Consider the following 20,622-nt stretch of genomic DNA (forward strand, 5'->3'; position numbering starts at 1 on the left):
TATTGTCACTTGACTACACCTAAAATCAGCTTTGCGAGTAGCACTGGTTTAACCAACCAGAAATATGTAGATCACTACTGATAAACTTCAAACAGTCTCCTAAACCTCCTCTCCATGTGTAGTGATTACTTCTGCAGATAAAGTATGATATAAACTGTATGTTGTAGGTCAGACTCAGTAGGCGAGGCAGCAGGTTGTGACAAAAAAGCAAGTTTCAGTGGTTTTTGTTGAAACCACCTCTATTCTGCTGCCTTACACACGGAGAGACAAGAAACCCATTCAACTGCTGCTAGCATAAGCGGTTTAGGTCGTTTAAATTGGAGTAAGGACTTTTGTGTGTTTTATAGCCTGCCTTTTGTTTTAAGAAAGTACTCAGCAATATCGTATTTTGAAGTAGAAAGACAAAAAAAGCTATATTTTCCTCAATAAATGCACAAACAAAATTGTTGCTAGCACGTTAACACCCAAATAATTACAGTTTGGGGGAGCCTAAACAAAAGGACTGCTGCTATGTCTTTTGCTGAACCAATTTTCTTTTTTGTGGTTTTTTATCTCTGATATAACCTGTCTCTTTTTGTTTATTGTTAAGCAACGAGATAACAACATGCATGGTTTCAATTCACACTTTATTTTAGCGTTTCGAAAGAAAACCCAAAGTGTGAATCACAACGGCGCAGTGTGTGTTGTGGTCTCAGGGTAGGAAGCAGGACCTCGTTTTGCGGGGGCCTTTTTTCTCATTTGCGTCAGCATCTCTTCGAGTTTCTGGTTCATGATTTTCTTTCTGTCCACTGGACTGCAGACGAGCCACAGACACGCATGTTACGAGCAAAGAAAAATATATTCTTCAGAACAAACATACAGAACAAACATACAGAATAAACACAACCAATTAAAGATAAATAAAGAAAGGGAAGAGGAAAGACGCTACCTACCCAGGTCGTCGGTTTTGTGGCCGTACCGGAGATGAGGGTGCGTAGGCCGAGCTGTCGGAGGGGAGCTAATGTAAGAGTCCTTTGAGAGGGATTTCCATGTTAAATTAGCACCTGAATTAGAGAGTTCAGTGTTTTAAATTGTGAAGAAAAGGTGTGAAAAATGAAATAGAATGACCTTAAAACTAACAGCCATGCATATGTATCTGTGATTGATTCTGCTCTTAGGCATAAATAATTGTAGCTAAATGCTAACGTCAGAAAGCTAACGTGTTCAATAAGCTAATATGCTGATGTTTGGTATGTTTATCATGTGTTTGACATGTTTGCATGCTAATTAGAACCAAACACAAAGTGTGCTGACGCTGACAGGAAGGTTAATGTTTTAAAGGTTGCAAATCAAAGTATGTGGACATTAAAAGTTCCGATGATAGTGTTTGTACTAATCTCAAATGGTGAAATATGTGATTGCTGAAGTTATTTAAAAGGCAAAAAACAAAAACAGCACAAGGATATACTAAAATAAATAGAGGCACTACCGCCATAAAATAATTGTAAAAAATCGAACCAAGAAAAACTGATCACTTAATTTAAATAAGTAAAAAAAGGTTATCGAAAACATTGGTTTAAATATCAGATTTCTAAAATCTATGGATATTCAGTATATTGTCATAGATTTTAAGAAGGGGGTGTATTATATTCCAGTAGTCAAGTTTTACCAACAACATTTGAGACCCAACTCTTGGAACACGAAGCCAGAAAGATTGGTAATTATTATTATTTGTAAAAGTCTGTTTTTTGTATACCTTTGTTGTAACACAATCACATACTGCACAGCCTAAAGGTTCACTAAAGTGAGTGAGAGAAAGTAAACATGTCATACAGTTTATATGGCATCATTCACGGCTGAATAATCCAGTTTATTAACAAAGATTATGATATTTTCTGACTGTAAAATGTCCTGATAGCCTTACAAATTATTGACAGCAGTTTTGAATAACAGACATATTGTGCTCCCACCCTCACCAATAGTTTTTTGTATATTGAAGGAGGCTTTTTATAGGATTAAAACATACTACGAAAGACTCACCAGGGATTTACACACCTGGGAATATGTTTGTGCGAAGACAGTGGCTCAAACTGTGATAGCTGCACGAAATAACTGATCCAGGATCAGCGTAGTGAGGCAGCGACAGGGACAGCACCTGAGGGCTTTCTGCTACCCCCCCCTAAAACACAGTATATTCAGAGGAAATCATAACTGACAACAGCACACACAGAAGCACAAAAAACCCCAATGAAAGACAAAAAAACATTATGTTCTCTCGCTGGTTTTGCGTCTTTTTGGACATTTGAGGTCACGCTGAGACGATAAACCGCACGGGAGACGAGGCAAAAACAAAAGGTGTTACATTTCTTAAGAATATCATGCAAGACACCTGAGAACATTGCATAAGGTTTTACCTCTGGACAAGACTATAAATACTAATAGAAAAAAACTGACATTTAAAAACACATTTATTTTTGCAAAAAGCTATTTGCTATTCACCTGTTGCTTTGATAACAATTAGTAGAAATCAAGGAAACATTTTTCGAAAATAATGTTTCTAAAGCAATGCAGGCTTAAATATTTGGTGAAAGTCTCTTTTTCAACAGACTTTCACCAAATAAAAAAAGGCCCTTTTATAAACCCTACCAAAGGATTTGCAAACACATTGTTCATTAGAGGTATTTAAGGGTATATGCAGGAATCCTGAAGTCAAATGTAATTCCTTTTAAAACCTTTTTAAAGACCCTTTCCATACATTTTAAGACCTCATCGCCACTACGAGTTCTAACCGGTTAAATTGGCGACACACTTTACCTCACACATTTACTTGATACAGTATTGATTGTCCTTCCTCCTTATCTTCCGACCATTTGGACGCAGACTTGCATTTCCCCATAACGATGTTGCTTAACAACCGGCGTAAACGGGCCTTCGCGCGCTATCAAGCAGTGAGCGTGAGATTTTCTGTTCAGATGACGTCAAATCCAACGGGATGCCATAAATAAACTACACAGAATCACACTACACAGCTACGCAATGATTACATTCAGGCAGACTGTAGAATACAACCTCTTTGGACCACTTATATACTTATTGAAAACAAGCTACAAAATGTAATACCTTGGAAAATGCCGTTTAATACTTTTGAATAGCCTTAATTATTAATTAAGGATAATTAATTTATCAACTTGTAATACTTTTTAAGACCCCGCGGACACCCTGTATTTGAAGTACATGCTGATATTTTAAAGGGGCCCCATCTAGGCCTACTTATTTTCTGGTTCATTTGTGTGCCTCTACTGCAGTGTTTCTCAAAGTGGGGGTGCAGAGACCAGGAGGAAAAATGAATATGAAGAAGAAAAAAAATGAACATTATTGATTCGAAAATAATATGATACAGTACAAGTACGTCTGGGTCTCTGTATTTCATTCAAGCTCGGCTCTGTCTGTGTGTGGATTGTGGAACGAGCTATTTTGTGTGCGAGCGAGAGAGAGCGCACCGGAGATCGTTGTTGTTAGCTTCTGGTGCTAGCGAGCTACGCTAATGGATATAAGGAGCTTTTTCAACAACAAGGTGGAGGAGAGTCCTCTCCTGTCAGACTGAGAGGCTCAGTGGAGCATTGTTTTATTATCACTGTTCTCCAAAGGGGGGGGCTGACAGAAAAAGTTTGAGAGCCACTGCTCTATTGTGACATGTTACCGTGTAATTCAAACAAAGCAGTTAACCATAAAACTGGAGGTGTGTTGAGACGAAATTAAAAAACACAATTATTTCTTTTATTCAACTTTATTTCACAATTGTATGCCATTTATTGTGTTCTTTGTCATAATACCACACACAAATGTCAACTGGCTAAAACAATATAAAACATAACTTCCACAATTTTTTTCAGTATTTATATTATATACATGCACTCATATATTTAGAGGCAAAACAATTCTCAGGCTTTTTCGCTTACTCTCTCAAGTGCACTTTCACTTCCTGTCGTCCTTTGCTGGTTGAGAGGCCATTCCAATGAGGATCCTTCAGCTTCTGACGCCTGATCCAATCATTTATACAGGGTTGTAGTTGATTTTGTGGGAGAACATAACCAAAAGTGACGCTTTTTGTAATTGATGGAGCGCCAAAATTAACACATTGACCGTTTTTGAAGCAGATGAGAAACTGGTGTTGAATGAGCAACACTGACTTCCAGTTGGATTTTACATCCTCCTGTAATGCTTCCCTTCTCTGAGCTGGACAGAGCGCCACTTCCTGCCAAAAATAATCACGGTTTTAGCTTACAACCAAGCGCCAGGATTGTCTTTTACCCGGCTTCGTATTTTTTTGTATGCTTTTCCGGAAACTCAGGTGATGGATATGTGATAGGAACGAGACAAGGGATCAGGAGAAAAATGGGAGGATTCACTTCCATTGTTCGTCTGAATGCTTTGTCCCAGTTCCCACCCGTAATCATGAAACACTATCTACGATACCTGGGGGTTTGATATTAAAAGAAAAGAAAAAAAAATTGGAAGTTTAACAATAAACGTAATCTCCACGTCCGCCACAAGCGAGATAACTACACACAGAGTGGCTTGGACATTTCTAAAGCTCTGTCGATACGATATTATGACTTTACAGAATGAATGGAGGCATGAGCAGGCTTTACAGCACTCATGATAAAACTGGAGATTATACAAGAGTTACAAATGACAAACGGCATGTTTGCAGAGGGCCATCAGCGATGCCTTAAAAATGCTTACATGTTGAGTTTTAAAAAGAGAAAAAAAAGAGGAGACCTAACAGGCTCTTGTCACCTGTTTAATAATGAGAGAATACTCAAAACTGAATTCTTATTGGAGTGGTCCGTCAGGTGTGTCACCTCCTTCAGTTCAGGCTGTGGGCGGCCGGCGCTCCTCTCTATGTGGGGGCGAACTTCTTGGCCTGTGCCCTTACCCTCTTCTCGTAGTCCATCCTGTTCTGACTGAAACACAAAGAGATGGAGACATTGTTCATTTCTAATGTACGCTGCTAATTTATATTATTAATTTACACGATAACATATCAGAGTACGGGCTTGGCATTATATCCATATCATCATAGTGCTCGTCTGCGCGTGAAAGCAAACTGGGAAGGAGTTTTAATCACTCGATGTTTCGCCGCACTATAGACATGAATGCACACAATATCAGCTGTTTTTTTTTTAATTCTGTACATATTTTACTCCATTCTATTTCTATGTAAATACTGCTATATTTTACTATATTTTTTAATGTTGTTATAGTTTTTGTTAAAACCGTTCTCTATCTGTTTTGAATTATTGTTTTACTTTAATGTATGCACACGACATCATGTCAAATTCCTCGTAAGTGTCAACCTACCTGGTGATAAACCGGTTTCTGATTCTTGACCCCACCACACACCTCTAGTGGGTCATGAGTGATGATTAGGAGGGATTATTTTTGGACGTGTCTATATCTAAGTCTTTAATATGCTCAAGTTAACTTTAAAATAACTTGAAGATAGACTTGACTTAAAGTTTCTGCATCCCTATTCCCCCTTGCTTAGTAAAACATGAATACAATGTGTTGTACTCAGCAAGAGCACACATCTCAAATGTTTGATTCCGGCTTAAATGATAGGCTACTGTGTGTAAGACGTCCTCAAAAGAGTCCCACTCACCAGTAAATTGTGTATGCCTCTGCTTGTGCTGGGTCTTGGATGTTGGGCTCATTCAGCAGCTCCTGGATCCCCAACAGGATCTGAAAACAAAGTCAACAATCCTCCGGTCAGCGTGTGATAGTGAGCTGGTGAAATGGAAACTACACAACCTGTGCATTCATTTCTTCACAGCAGTTACTCCAACTTGACAGTACACACAAACGCTTTGTCCAGACACTGAACCCTACAATTAGAAGACCTTACCCAGGAGGCAAAAGGAGCAGTCACACACTGCACAGCCTAAAGGTTCACAGGTTCAAACGTGAACAAACCAACTGTTTGTACAAGTTAAAGAGAGACAGAGTGTTCAGACCTGTTTGATGGTGATGGCGGGCCTCCAGTCTTTGTCCTCCTCCAGGATGGACAGACACACGGTGCCGGATGGGTAGACATTCGGGTGGAATATTGGGGGCTCAAACTTGCCTGAGAGGAAGTCAGTGAAAAGAAAGTAAAAATGTTAAAGCTTGAAGCAAGACTGACATGGGACAACTGAAGATTTCATACACAGTACAACATAGTCGTTGTAAAAAAACTGCTACTTTGTGATTTAATTCATCTCTAAAACACAAGACAATCTCCTATGTACTTTATTCGTGGCAAAACTTTGCAATTTTCCTGCTCTGATCGAATAATATCTTTGTTCAACATCTGAGCAGAATATCCTACACTTTGATAGGGACACGCATATCCTATTAGAACAGGGTATATGCAGGAATCCTGAAGTCAAATGTAATTCCTTTTAAGACCTTTTTTAAGACCCTTTCTATACATCTTAAGACCTCATCGCCACTTCGAGTTCTAACCGGTTACATTGGCGACACAGTATTGATTGTAAGATAGCACAACTGAACAGCTTGTGATAACTCCTTATCATAATTCAGATAGAACAAAGCACAAGAGAATGAATTGTGTGACTAACCCAATGCAAGGTTTATTAGAAAAAAAGAAACCATTAGAAAGTAGTAGGCCTATTTGATTTAGGCATTGTTCCCAAGAGATAAAACAAAAAACGTGCAGTCAGGGGAGGCACGGATTGGCCATCGGGAGTGTCGGGACGCCGCGGCCTTCTGGCTATTACTTAGCATGTGGGACCAGACAGCTTTGATCCCCATCGACAGAGGTGATTCTAGAGTCTGTGGGTCCCATCGAACCATCTTTCATCACCATCAGTGGCGCCCCAAAACACACTCCTCCTCCCTCCGCTAAATTGATTTATCAACTTTTAATACTTTTTAAGACCCCGCGGACACCCTGTAGAAACATAGCTCAATAAAGCTTTTATTAACTAACTTCTTAGCATACACTATACAAAAATATGCTTTTGAAATTGAAAGCACAAAAGCAGTGTCCAAATAGACATTCTGAATACAATGATATAATGCAAGTGTTGAAAAACTGCCATCTGTTGCTCAAGGTTCGTATTCAAACAAGACGGCAAGGTACAGACTTTCTGAAACTATGAAGCAGGTGTGGACTTATACTCACATTTGGGCGGAGAGGAAGGGTAGTCGTCTTTGAACAGCATTCTGAGTTTATAGAGTCCTCCCTCCCACAAAGTCTAATGAAGAAAACAAACAAAATAATAACTGCTTTAGTAAACATACAACGAAATAGAAACAACTGCAAAGGACTCAAGACACACGAATGACCCGAGGAACAATGGCCTAGTTCAGTCAAATCCATCTTGTGTCTTTGTATAACTGTAGCTAACACCTTGCACACTCAGCTGAAACAACTAAGAAACTAGGGAAAGTGTAATTTCCAAAACTTCTAGAGCGGGGGTCGGCAACCTTTTTGATATGAAGTGCCATTTAAAAAACTGTGATCAGTGTGCCGACGGTCGTGAACTAGACTGGACTAGATCTAAACCTGAAGGGGGCAATTAAGTGGATTTATGATTTAAATGTATTTTACATGTACCATTATCAGGTTATCCCTAATATGCATGACACAGATATGAACAGCTGTAATACACGTTGATTAAGATGCATGTACCATAATAAAAAGGACAATCTTGTAAAATTCTGCCATTAGAATGATTTTAACTGAAGTGTTGCAAGTGGCACAGAAACTACACAGATTGTATAGTCAAAAGTATAGTCAAATGTTAATGCATGTGGAAGATTCTAATGCTGGTCTACTTACTCCTTTCTTCCCTGGAATGGCACACTCCCAGTTCATCAGGTTCATGGTTCCATCAGGGTTCTTCGTGGGCACCGCAACGAAACCCTGTGTAGTTTAAAAGAGAGACAACACATCACTAGGGAGTGTAGTCTACTTTGTGCCAGAACCAATCATGGGCATGATGGTATATGAAGTGTAAAGTAACCAACGCATTTACTCAAGTACTGCACTTCAGTATACATTTGAGGAACTTGTACTTTACTTGAGTATTTCTATTTTATGTCACTTTGTACTTCTACTCCACTACAGTTCAGAGGTGAAAACGAAAAGTGTACTTTTACTCCATTAAAATGCATTCAATAACCGTAGTTACGTTGTAGATTATAATGGGAAATATAACCAAGTGTTAAATTAGACTTGATTTCCACCTGGAGTAAATTCACAAGCTACCCTGCAGTATACAAAGTCATTCAAACTAGCTGCACCTTTACCAGCTTTGAGAACACTTTCATGATCAATCATTATAAAACATATCATATATATTATTCTGAAATGGACCAATCTGCACAATGACTACTTTTACCTTTGGTACATTAAGTACATTTATATGTTAATAATACTTATGTACTTTTACTTGAGTAACATTTTGAATGCAGGACTTTTACTTGTAGTTTTCCTACACTCCGGTACTTCTACTTTTACTCAAGTATAAGATCTGAGTACTCCTTCCACCTCTGAATATGAGATCTTAGAGACGATGCAAAGAGTTGATTTGAAATAAGGTTCAACATGCTGCTGCTGCTACTTACAAACGGATGGTCTTTTCTCCAGGCTTTTCGCTCCTGTGACAGTCTGCTAAGCGCGATACCAGACATAGCTGCTCATCAACGCCTCCCTGTGGAATAAACAACCCAAAACAGATTAATTATCCAATTAAAAAAAATCACCAAAGACAAGTTAGTTAACCCCAATTCACTGTTCTGTAAAATCAGTACATGGTAGCTACAGCATTTAAGGTTTGCCATTAATATTGAATGCAGACAATTGTTGGTAATTGGATATTGTGTTTTATATAAAATGTTGATTATTTAAAATTATTTAGTTAGAGGCTTTAAATAAGACCAATGTTTGTTTTTTTGCCTCATCCATCACTGTTTATCATTTGTTATGTTTGTGTATTATTAAATTGTGCAAAAACAATTAAGACACTGATTGACGTTGTTATGAGGCTACCGTTAGTAGAAATTACAAGCTAAATCAAGCTAATGTAATCCATTACAAATGGAAACACTTACAACACGTAGAAAAAAATTAAAGGGAACATTGTAGCTCAACTTACCTCCCTTTTTATTCGACTAAATATCAGAATTACGTGGGTTTTACAACGTTAGCTTAAATGCTAACGCTAATGTCGCTGTTGTTGACGGCGGACGTAAAAAAACACCCTTTCGACGGTTTGAAAACAAATTGCCGGGCCAGTTAGGAAGAAAAAGACCAAACGGAATTAAACTTGGATTATTTAAACATTCCCCTTGTAATCTGATCGTCATATATCGGTGTTATTCTTGACAATTTACCACAGTTGTGTAAAACAATGTGACTCGTTACACCGTTTCGACAGCTAGCTTGTCGCAAGGAAGGACCCCAATTTGTTTATTTCCTGAGGACCTTCAGGCAGTTGACGGGACACACGTCAGAGTTGTTCGGCCATCTTTGTTGTGGCGTTCATTATGGGCAGTTCTCGCCTACGGAGGATCCACTCATTTGGACTCGTTCCTCCTTAACGAATCACCTTTTACTACACGTTTTTTGTTTAGTTCATTTATAAATGTCTTATTCACATCAATATATATATTGCATCTATAACATCTGGGTAGTATTTAGTAGGCATGTGCACTATTTATAAATATTATTTAAGTAGATGGGACTGAATGCTATTATAATATAATTGTTGTATCAAGTCAAGTAAAATGTAAGTTGCGCTTTTAAGTCATGAAAGATGTTGTCTTAACTGCTTTAAGATTATTGATAATACTTTAAAATACATTTAAACAAAGGTGCTACCTGCCTATAACTATGGTTCCTCAGGTTCAGTAAGCAAGTTCACTCCTCGAGAAGAATCGTTCAAAAAGAGTTGTTCGTTCTCTTTTGCCCAGTGGTAATGGCCTTTTGTTTTTCTATTTTTTTGCTTTTCACCCCCAAGGAGCATAGCAACAGCTGACATCACAAAAAAGTATTGTTATTACCTATAATGTTAAAAAAGATGCCAAATTGCCAAAGACGATGATGCAGGTTGAAACAAGTGCACAGCTTTTGATGCAATCTCCTAAGGCACTCTTTAAAAAAAGAGTCTTACCCACTAGTTTATTAATTATTTTTGTTACATTAATACACATTTATGGTCCTATTTGAGTCAAATATTATATATTTGACTGGTACACAAAGTCCCACCGTTGTGTAACAAAAGACTCAATGCAAAAACGTTGTTCTGAAAATCGGGCATATTGCCAGACACCTCAAATCAAGAACAGGAACCGGACTGAACCAGTTTTGATTTCCTCTGCGTCAGCATCCCGGTTTTTTTCCTTTTTTTGTTGAAACAATCTGAGCAGAAGCTGCATTCTTTTCGAGGGCCTATTATCTCCTTAATTGGTATTTATTTTTTAAAGTTTCACAGTTCACACCAAGTTACATATAAGTAACTTTGCAAAAATGTAAAAAAACAAATTGCACTTTTTTGGCATCGGAATCAGCACTAGATATAAGAAAATAGGTTCCTTTAATTCAGATGAGTTGAAAGGAAGACTTGATCAATAATTATTTATCCAACCTACAGTGTGCAGCCCTTCTGAATTTTCAGGTTATCGAATAAAGGAGTTGTGCCTCCATGTCATGCACTCTGGACATATTTCAAAGGTAAAAAAGAGATGACACTGTGCATGGCCAAATTTAGCATAACAAAATCAACCATTTATTTTCACATTTGTAACATTCATCAATACATCAACTTGACCTGCTTCCATCGTGAAATTGCACTTATTACAACAATAAAATGTCCCCTATCTTAATACATTTTAGAGTCCTTTAACTACGATACATTGAGACACAAACAAAACATTCATGTTATTTCCAGATATTGCAAACCATTCTAAAATATGAAACTGTAAAGAAAGTCAGATACGTTGGTAGATAATTAGCTCCTGAAAAGTGTTAAGTTAGTTATTACGTTTCGTAACAAGCTCCTAGCATGTACTATCTCCCCAGAATAACAAAAAAGTACACGATGAGGCTGCTGTGATACTCTTTATCTATCACTCTTGTACTAAGAGCCTTGCTTCTTATCACACCTTCTTTCCCTCTCCCTCTGATATGATATACTCCGGAGATGCCCTTTTAAACCATTCAGACCAGGAGCCGTCATAAACACAGACCCCTGGGTGCCCGAGCATATCAGCAGCCAGAGCAACGTGGCAGGCCGTGACCCCGGAGCCACAGGTGGCCCAGAGCGGCTGCTGCAGATCCACCCCCGCCGCGCTGAACAGTTTGGACAGGCCTTCAGTGTCCAGCTGCTTCCCAGAGGCGTCCATGAAGGAAGGGAACGGCATGTTGATGGTACCGGGGAAATGACCCGGCAGTGTGTCTGTGAGGGTGAAACAGAGGAGTGAGAAACATCTGTGGGAAAACCTTGGGCAATACTGACATTACTCAAAGAAAAAAAACACAACTTGAAGATCTATAATCTGATATTTCTTGAAGTTTTCAGACACATCTTATTGAACTGATCGGCAGATAGCAGCTTAGTCTGCATTGATAGTTCAGTTGGCATCAATTACAGTTAGACAATCTTTCTCTTGCACTATTTATTTTTTTATTACGTATTGTATGTTGCATTGTTAGAGGAGCCAACATCTACGCTATTGTGCATGAGACAATAATGAATCTTTAAGAACATGATATGTGGATAAATACATGTAGTAGCGAACTACAGTATGCCTTTTAAACATGCATTGTATACCTGTGGTGTTTATCTTTATTATTTTATTATCTTCGCTTTGTAATGTCTGTTGTAAAATTATATAATGTGCTTTTAATATATTTATTCCTAAAAAGTATTTTAATTTGTTTTGTAAAGCACTTTGAATTGTCGCGTACAGAAAAGTGCTATATAAATAAACTTACCTTGCCTTGCCTTGCCTAGTAAGTGGACTACTACTCAGTAGGAGAATGCAACTGAGCAGATAATGTCAAGTACTTAAGTATGATTTTGAGGTTTTTGTAGCGTCTTTACTTGAGTATTTACATTTTATATACTTTTTAGACAATATTTGACTGGTTTGTTAGAGTTACTAGTTACTTTACAGATTCAGATTATTGACGCATATAAATATAAATAAAGAAGTAAAATAACGTTATATTTTTTAGGGATTAAGATACAGGCCACTAAATAAAGTAGTTAAGATCTCTACATAATGCATACAAAATTACAACCAAGATATATAACACATACAATTATGAAAAAGGCCATTCTGCAAGATGAGTATACTGTTGGAAATATACTTTGATACCAATACTTTTGCCAGTACTTTTACTAAGTAAGATATTTTATTACAGTGTAAATGCGGTGCTTTTATGCTGAAATAAAATATCTTGAGTAATTATTCTACTACTAAGGATGTCATTGTGATTGATAAGTGCACATCAACAAACTGTTTCATTGAAATTACACTTTTTGGCATGGTCAGTTATTTTACTGCATAAAACTGGCAGAATTGCAATTAACTATTGTCATGCAACTTTCTGAGCTTTGCATGTTTCCTAGGAAATGTAAGAATAAGGAATTTAGTTGTTCTGGTTTCTGCAATGGAAAAACATGTGGTTTAAATATGCATCTCACCGTCCCTGGGCTCCGGCTCCAGACCCCTGTATCTTCCCGCGGACCTGGCATCCACGACCTGCACCTTCTTGGTCATGATGTTCTCCAGCATGTCTTCATAGCTCTTCACCCAAGACGCATTCAGGGTCGCCTTAAACTCACTAAACTCCGGCTTGGAGTAGTCAGAAGTCACCGGATGGTCATCAGCCAGCCAGTTCTTGAAGCCCCCGTCCAGCACCGACACAGACCCGTGTCCAAACAACCGGAACATCCACCACACCCGGGGCGCGCAGTACGACCCAAAGTCACTGGTGTCATACACAACTACATGTGTGTCATTCCCGATGCCCAGATCTCCTATGTACTGGGAAAAGTGGCTGGAAGTTGGCAGCATGTGATCAAAAGCAGAGGTCTTGTCGCTGCAGTCGTCCAGGTCAACGAACGAGGAACCTGGGATGTGTTTTAGCGCAAATTCTGCCCTCGGGTTGCGCTTGGTTTTGGGGAGGTACCATGACGCGTCGAGTATGCGAAGTTTGGGTCCGACCAGGTTCTTTCTGATCGCATCTGCCAGCCACTGACAGGACACCAAAGCCCGAGTACTCGGTGCCGCCATGACGAGCCGAGAGAGTCAGTACAAGCTCCGTGCGCTAGAGGGAACAGTTAGGCAGGATGTTTTTAAAGGGGACCATGGAAAGTAAACATGACAAATAGGAAACGTTTGTTTGTGTCTCAACCTTTATATATACAGTCTATGGTCTCAACATATCGTCCTCTAATTCTTGTTATAAGTGCAGGAAGATATTGTGCTTTCATGATTGGAGCAATTGCAGATTCATCTTACAAAAGTTAATACAACGTCCTGGTTTTGTTATGCTAACCTTGAGTATAGTGTCATCTATTTTTTCCCTTTGAATATTTCCAGTGCATGGCATTGGGGAAAGGCTCCTTTATTCAGTAACCAGAAAAGTAAATATTTAGCTGTGTTAGTTGTCAGTGGAGGACAGGCAACATACTGTAGGTCAAATAAATATTGATTGACCAAGTCTCCCTCACACTCAATGGGTTTATTGGAACATTTTTTAAAGTTGAAAATAATAGGCCAACAAAAAGACAACCAAATACAATTAGACACACTCTTAAACTTGCATTTATTAATAAGAAATATTGAAATTATTATTACAAAATAGATTCATGTCAAATCACAAATACTTAAACTGATTCATTTTTTTTCTTCAAATGTGCTTCATCTTAGTCTGTTCACAACTGTTAGGTAATGGGCTTTGACCTACAAACTGGAATTCATACAGTCTTCAAAGGCAGATTGTTTTAAAAGTGCATTACCTTAAAGCACCAGCAGGCTGTGCCATGTGGATACATCTCCACGAGAGCCCACATGGGGCAAGTGCTAGAGTATATGGCACCAATACTCCAATAATGGAAGAGAAAGGCTTGTAAAGATAGCACCATCTGATATTATTTAAAATCAGAACTGCTTTAAGTATATAAGGCCTGTCTTGGGAGTAAAACAGCAGTGATTTATTTTTACATTTTTACATTGCGTTATCTAGATTAGAGTCTGGTTTCTTATAAAATACAGACTTTGTTTTAAAGGGGCCCTATTATGCAAATGTTCAGGTTCATATTTGTATATAATGCCTCTACTGTGACATGTCTCCATGCTTTAATGTTCAAAAAGCTCTTTATTTCTCTCATACTGCCTGTGCTGCAGCACCTCTTTTCACCCTCTGTCTGAAACCAGAGCCCAGTCTGCTCTGATTGGTTAGCTGGTCGGCTCTATTGTGATTGGTCAACCGCTTTAGAGATCCAGGTCCAGGCAGCCCTGTAGCCTATCGTGTACAATGTGTTGGAGCGCTAGCCGTTGCCTAGTGATGCCATTGTGTTCAGGAAGTAAACAAAAAAAGTGGAGGGAACTTTGGGATTTTAGCCTTAAAAGACCCCCAGGGCAGGACTACATAGGGAAGGGAAAACCCCCCAAAAGCATAGGGTAGTAGTAGTAGAACCTTTATTTAGCCAGGAAAATTAATTAAGAAAAAATTCTTATTTTCAATGATGACCTGACAGGAGGCAAAAGGCTTCCTGAGGGGATGGGGGTTGGGAGGAAGAAAATAACAAGCACACACATACTCAAGTTTAGAACTCTGTTTATTTCTGGAAGCTTTCCCTTGTCAAACTAAGAGCCTTGCTTCTTATCACACCTTCTTTCCCTCTCCCTCTGATATGATATACTCTGGAGATGCCCTTTTAAACCATTCACGCCAGGAGCCGTCATAAACACAGACCCCTGGGTGCCCGAGCATATCAGCGGCCAGAACAACGTGGCAGGCCGTGACCCCCTGGCTACAGGTGACCCAGAGCGGCTGTTGCAGATCCACCCCCGCCGCGCTGAACAGTTTGAACAGGCCTTCAGAGTCCAGCTGCTTCCCAGAGGCGTCCATGAAGGAAGGGAACGGCATGTTGATGGTACCGGGGAAATGACCCGGCAGTGTGTCTGTGAGGGTGAAACAGAGGAGTGAGAAACATCTGTGGGAAAATCTGGGACAATAATGACATTACTCAAAGAAAAAAAACACAACTGATCTATAATCAGATTTTTACCAGAAGCTTTCAGACAAGGCTACTAATAGACTTCCTCAGCAGATGCTTCATTGTAATGAAGGTGGTTCAGTTGGCACCATGACAGTTTGACCATCTTTATCTATTGTGCATATGTCAACAAATCTTATGAAACTTGAAAAATAATAACGATATGTGGCAAAAAATACATTTAGTAAATGGATCTTGGGTACATTTCTTTTTTTTCAAAACTACTACTCAGTAGGAGAATGCAACTGAGCAGATCTACTAATGTCAAGTGCTTAAGTATGATTTTTAGGTTTTTGTAAGCGTCTTTACTTGAATATTTACATTTTTTATACTTTTTAGACAATATTTTACTGGTTTGTTAGAGTTACTACTTTACAGATTCAGATTATTGACGCAAAAATATAAATAAAGAAGTAAAATAACGTTATATTTTTTAGGGATTAAGATACAGGCCACTAAATAAAGTAAGATCTCTACATAATGCATACATAATTACAACCGAGATATATAACACATACAATTATAAAAAGGCCATTCTGCAAGATGAGTATAATGTTGGAAATATACTTTGATACCAATACTTTTGCCAGTACTTTTAAGTAAGATATTTTATTACAGTGTAAATTCGGTGCTTTTATACAGTAATAAAATATCTTGAGTAATTATTCTACTACTACAAGGATGTCATTGTGATTGATAAGTGCACATCAACAAACGGTGTCATTGAAATTACACTTTTTGGCATGGTCAGTTATTTTTATTGTATAAAACTGGCAGAATTGCAATTCATTATTGTCATGCAACTTTCTGAGCTTTGCACTAAGCCTGCATTTTTCCGAGGAAATGTAAGACTTAGGAATTTAGTTGCTCTGGTTTCTGCACAATGGAAAAAACATGTAGTTTAAATATGCATCTCACCGTCCCTGGGCTCCGGTTCCAGACCCCTGTATCTCCCCGCGGACCTGGAATCCACGACCTGCACCTTCTTGGTCCTGATGTTCTCCAGCATGTCTTCATAGCTCTTCACCCAAGACGCATTCAGGGTCGCCTTAAACTCACTAAACTCCGGCTTGGAGTAGTCAGAAGTCACCGGATGGTCATCAGCCAGCCAGTTCTTGAAGCCCCCGTCCAGCACCGACACAGACCCGTGTCCAAACAACCGGAACATCCACCACACCCGGGGCGCGAAGTACGGCCCGAAGTCATTGGTGTCATACACAACTACATGTGTGTCATTCCCGATACCCAGATCTCCTACATACTGGGAGAAGTGGGTTGAAGTTGGCAGCATATGATCAAAAGCAGAGGTCTTGTCTCTGCAGTTGTCCGGGTTAAATAACGAGGAACCTGGGATGTGTTTTAGCGCAAATTCAGCCCTCGGGTTGCGCTTGGTTTTGGGGAGGTACCATGACGCGTCGAGTATGCGAAGTTTGGGTCCGACCAGGTTCTTTCTGATTGCATCTGCCAGCCACTGACAGGACACCAAAGCCCGGGTCTGTGCCGCCATGACGAGCCGAGAGTCAGTTCAAGTTCCTTGGTTTGTTATGCTAACTCTGAATATAGCGTCATCTATTTTTCCCCTTTGAATATGTCCAGTGCATGGCATTGAGGAAAGGCTCCTTTATTCAGTAACCAGAAAAGTAAATATGTAGCTGTGTTAGTTGTCTGTGGAGGACAGGTAACACACTGTAGGTCAAAGAAATATTGATTGACCTAGTCTCCCATACACATAACATATGTTGAAGATAATAGGCCAACAAAAAGACAACCAAATACAATTAGACACACATTCTTAAACTTGCATTTATTAATAAGAAATTATTATTACAAAATATATATATGTCAAATCAAAAATACTTAAACTGATTCATTTTTTTTCTTCAAATGTGCTTCATCTTAGTCAGTTCACAACTGTTAGGTAAAAGGCTTTGACCTACAAACTGGACTTCATAAAGTCTTCAAAGGCAGATTGTTTTTAAAGTGCATTACCTCAAAGCACCAGCAGGCTGTGCCATGTGGATACATCTCCACAAGAGCATGGGGCAAGTGCTAGAGTAAGAAAAAGCTCAAAATGTTCTTCAAATACTCAATTATTGTCATAAAATGGCACCAATACTCCAATAATGGGGGAGAAGGGGAGTAAAAACAGCAACATTGAAAACGGCACCATCTAATATGATTTAAAATCAGAATTAGGCGTGTGGCGCAGTGGACTAGTGCATTGGTGTTTGGATCAGGGGAGCACATGTTCAAACCCCACTGCAGTCAGCATGTCATTGTGTCCCTGAGACACTTCACCCCAAATTGCTCCTGTGGGGATTGTCCACAGTATTGAGTATGTAAGTAGCTTTGGATAAAAGCGTCTAACAAGTGACATGTCATGTAATGTAAAATTATTCTCAGTAAATAAGCCCTGTCTCGGTAATATGACAGCAGTATAGTTTATTTTAACATGTTTAAAAATACAATAAAGCAAACATTGCATTATCTAGATTAGAGTCTGGTTTCTTATAAAATACAGACTTTGTTTTAAAGGGGCCCTATTATACTAGTTTTCAGGTGTATATCAGTATGTAGTGTCTCTACTTTAAAGAGTCCTCTCCTGCTGATGTTCAGGTGTATATCAGTATGTAGTGTCTCTACTTTAAAGAGTCCTCTCCTGCTGATGTTCAGGTGTATATCAGTATGTAGTGTCTCTACTGGGACATGTCTCCATGCTTTAATGTTCAAAAAGCTCTTTATTTCTCTCATACTGCCTGTGCTGCAGCACCTCTTTTCACCCTCTGTCTGAAACCAGAGCCCAGTCTGCTCTGATTGGTTAGCTGGCCGGCTCTGTTGTGATTGGTCAACCACTTAGCGATCCAGGTCCATCCCTGTAGCCTATCATGTACAATGTGTTGGAGCGCTAGCCGTTGCATAGTGATGTCATTATGTTCAGGAAGTAAACACAAAAAGTGGAGGGAACTTTGGGATTTTAGCCTTAGAAGACCCCCAGGGCTAGACTACATAGGGAAGGGGAAACCCCCCCAAAGCATAGGGCCTCTTTAAAATCCACATTTTGATTTTGTAACAAGCACACACAGCATATACTTAAGTTTATAACTCTGTTTATTCCTGGAAGCTTATTTAACTTTGATTACCATTAGAATGTATCAGTATCATAGTGTGATTTTCTTTAACGCAGATTGGTAAATTAAATCTCTGGTTTGACCTCGGTGGCTACATGCTCAGGTGGAGCTTTGGTGAACCACTCATACCAGGACCCGTCGTACACAGTGGCCCACGGGGCCCCGCACAGGTGAGCAGCCAGCACCATGTGACAGGCCGTCACCCCGGAGCCACAGGAGCCACAGAGAGGCTTGTTCAGGTCGATCTGAGACTGCTCAAAGAACTCCTTCAGCTTCTCCGGGGAGAGCATCATGCCGTCTTCATCCAGGAACTCACAGAAAGGCATACATTTAGAGCCGGGGATGTGACCTGATTTGACATCTGTGGGAAAATGTTTTAGTAGATTACATCTTTGGTCATACGGGTAGCACAATTAAATTCCACTGTTTTTCAATTGTTCTCTTACTTAATGGGGTCCTACATTATTTGCTAAATTTACAACAGTTATGGTTACTTCATGTGATACATTTCTGTAGTATATACGTGTTTTATTCACATATATCATATACAGTCACCTATTTCCGTGGACCAATCATCAATAAACAACATTGTAATCATTGTCTGATGATATTTGTTTGGCTATGTGCTTTAGTTTCTTAGCGACTGTCCATCAAATACCAAACAACCAAGTCTTGATTAAGCAGGTCAAATATTCAATATTCAAGGATCTGTGAAACAAAAATATATTTTCTTTTGCTTGTTTGTTGATGATTTTGAAGAAAAACACTTTGTACTTTAAACCAATCCTTAGGGGCTTTAGTCTGGTTTATAAGGAACATCACAATAGAGTGCTAGAAATCAATGGTGACATTGGTGACAATTAAAAACATTCAAAATACATTTTAGTAAAACAATCACACCTCGATAAATTCAATAATAAAGTGTGGACACAATGTGACAAAATTCAAAGAAATGGCCTAGCCCTAGCCTATGACCTTTGCATTCATTTAGCATAGCACTGATGCTACACACTGCTGTCATGTCTTTGCATTATTGATTTTGAGGGGAACTGTTTGCTATATAAATGATGCCCTTTGTAGGCTAGTGACTTTGATTCACCGGCACATGCATTTGTATTAAAATAATGTGCAGCAAAACAACTAAAAAGTACTTAAGTGCAAACATTAGACATACCCTCTCTTGGTTCTGGCTCCCATCCAAGGAACCTTTCCCGGGGCCTCACGTCCACCACCTGGAACTGTTGTCTGTTCATGTTCTTTGTCATGTCCTCGAATGATTTCACCCAGGAGCGCTCCATGGTGGCGGTGAAGCGCGCTGCTTCAGGCCGGCTATACGTGCCTGTTGTCGGATGTCCTCGCTTGACCCAGTCCCTAAACCCCCCGTTGAGCACCGACACTTGAGGGTGGCCAAACAAGCGGAACATCCACCAAACCCTGGTGCAGGAAAACGCTCCGAAGTCACTGGCGTCGTAAACAACCACATGGCTGTCATTTCCAATGCCCAAATTCCCTACATAGTCTGCGAAACACTGCTCATTTGGGAGCGTATGGTCGAACTTTGAGGTTCTGTCAGAGCACTCGTCAATGTCGAAAAAAGAAGCTCCTGGGATGTGAGTTTCTGCAAACTCCTTCTTGGCGTCTCGGTTCATCATGGGCAGGTACCAGGACGTGTCCAGGATCCGCAGACCAGGTCCAACGAGGTTTCGGTTGGCCATGTTTGCAAGCCACTTTGCAGACACAAGAGTTTGAGCCTGCAGCCCCATGTTTACAGCTGTAACGATCTTTGGTTTACAGCTGTCTAAGTGAGCCTCTTATAAGTGTTGCCAGATCAGATTGAAAGTGTCCTGCACAGCGAAATATTAGACAGCCCCAGTCATGACCTCACCAGGGCGTTTAAGGACATAACCGTCCATAACGTACTTTGGCTACATCACATTATAATCATGTTCACACACAGCTAGCTGCAGCTATAAAGTTAATGCGCGTTAATTAGTGCCTTTACAGTGCAAGTTGTCACAGCGGCCAAAAGTAAGAGGAAACGCGTTAAATTATAATTTATATTTGATTTCAATACATGCTAACTATATTTTAATTATGGTGTATTTTATCATAAGTGTTTCTAATTGTTTGCTTGTAACAAAAGCAAGAGCAAACAGTTCATTTCAGTTAAAAGTTAAGTTAAGATGTATCTTCTCTTTTAAAACATTCTT

At 39.4% G+C, this 20,622-nt stretch overlaps 4 protein-coding genes across 5 annotated transcripts; all 4 read right to left on the bottom strand.

The window, feature by feature from the left end:
- Positions 1–617: 617 nt before the first annotated feature.
- Positions 618–3,623, bottom strand: cimip4 (ciliary microtubule inner protein 4). Its single transcript, XM_079644490.1, has 4 exons — positions 2,794–3,623; positions 2,035–2,158; positions 933–1,043; positions 618–793 (listed from the first exon to the last, which is right to left on the bottom strand). Exons 1-4 carry the CDS (start codon positions 2,800–2,802, stop codon positions 768–770), a joined length of 270 nt encoding a protein of 89 aa, XP_079500616.1. The 5' UTR covers positions 2,803–3,623; the 3' UTR covers positions 618–767.
- Positions 3,624–3,747: 124 nt separating this feature from the next.
- LOC307015699 (SUMO-conjugating enzyme UBC9-like) lies at positions 3,748–9,466 on the bottom strand. 2 transcript variants are annotated; one of them, XM_079644486.1, is made up of 7 exons: positions 9,147–9,466; positions 8,617–8,698; positions 7,829–7,912; positions 7,169–7,241; positions 5,997–6,106; positions 5,645–5,724; positions 3,748–4,946 (listed from the first exon to the last, which is right to left on the bottom strand). In XM_079644486.1, exons 2-7 carry the CDS (start codon positions 8,680–8,682, stop codon positions 4,883–4,885), a joined length of 477 nt encoding a protein of 158 aa, XP_079500612.1. In that variant the 5' UTR covers positions 8,683–8,698; positions 9,147–9,466; the 3' UTR covers positions 3,748–4,882. The 2 variants fall into 2 exon arrangements, with proteins under 2 accessions (XP_079500612.1, XP_079500611.1); XM_079644485.1 differs by having other exon boundaries at positions 8,617–8,702; positions 9,147–9,465.
- A 1,682-nt stretch (positions 9,467–11,148) lies between these two features.
- On the bottom strand, positions 11,149–20,308 carry LOC307014352 (3-mercaptopyruvate sulfurtransferase-like; the record flags this gene model as incomplete). Its single annotated transcript, XM_079642227.1, has 4 exons — positions 19,587–20,308; positions 18,496–18,773; positions 12,702–13,305; positions 11,149–11,447 (listed from the first exon to the last, which is right to left on the bottom strand). The coding sequence occupies exons 1-4, from the start codon at positions 20,173–20,175 to the stop codon at positions 11,149–11,151; spliced, it is 1,770 nt and encodes a 589-aa protein (XP_079498353.1). The 5' UTR covers positions 20,176–20,308.
- LOC307015690 (thiosulfate sulfurtransferase-like) lies at positions 14,826–16,919 on the bottom strand. Its single transcript, XM_079644474.1, has 2 exons — positions 16,203–16,919; positions 14,826–15,189 (listed from the first exon to the last, which is right to left on the bottom strand). The coding sequence occupies exons 1-2, from the start codon at positions 16,789–16,791 to the stop codon at positions 14,891–14,893; spliced, it is 888 nt and encodes a 295-aa protein (XP_079500600.1). The 5' UTR covers positions 16,792–16,919; the 3' UTR covers positions 14,826–14,890.
- Positions 20,309–20,622: the final 314 nt, after the last annotated feature.

This window comes from Notothenia rossii (genome assembly GCF_949606895.1).
Source record: "Notothenia rossii genome assembly, chromosome: 8".
NCBI lineage: Eukaryota > Metazoa > Chordata > Actinopteri > Perciformes > Nototheniidae > Notothenia > Notothenia rossii.

What these genes read in the sequence shown, in the direction of transcription:
- cimip4 (XM_079644490.1), bottom strand. An exon ending in TCGCACAAACATATTCCCAG is followed by an intron (nt 1,044 to 2,034) that starts GTGTGTAAATCC and finishes TCTCTAATTCAG; the next exon opens with GTGCTAATTTAACATGGAAA. An exon ending in CCACAAAACCGACGACCTGG is followed by an intron (nt 794 to 932) that starts GTAGGTAGCGTC and finishes GCTCGTCTGCAG; the next exon opens with TCCAGTGGACAGAAAGAAAA.
- LOC307015699 (XM_079644486.1), bottom strand. Translation starts at nt 8,682, where the DNA reads ATGTCTGGTATCGCGCTTAGCAGACTGTCACAGGAGCGAAAAGCCTGG. An exon ending in GGAGAAAAGACCATCCGTTT is followed by an intron (nt 7,913 to 8,616) that starts GTAAGTAGCAGC and finishes TAAACTACACAG; the next exon opens with GGTTTCGTTGCGGTGCCCAC. An exon ending in CCCTTCCTCTCCGCCCAAAT is followed by an intron (nt 6,107 to 7,168) that starts GTGAGTATAAGT and finishes ACTTCCTCTCAG; the next exon opens with GCAAGTTTGAGCCCCCAATA.
- LOC307015690 (XM_079644474.1), bottom strand. Translation starts at nt 16,791, where the DNA reads ATGGCGGCACAGACCCGGGCTTTGGTGTCCTGTCAGTGGCTGGCAGAT. An exon ending in GGAACCGGAGCCCAGGGACG is followed by an intron (nt 15,190 to 16,202) that starts GTGAGATGCATA and finishes TCACCCTCACAG; the next exon opens with ACACACTGCCGGGTCATTTC.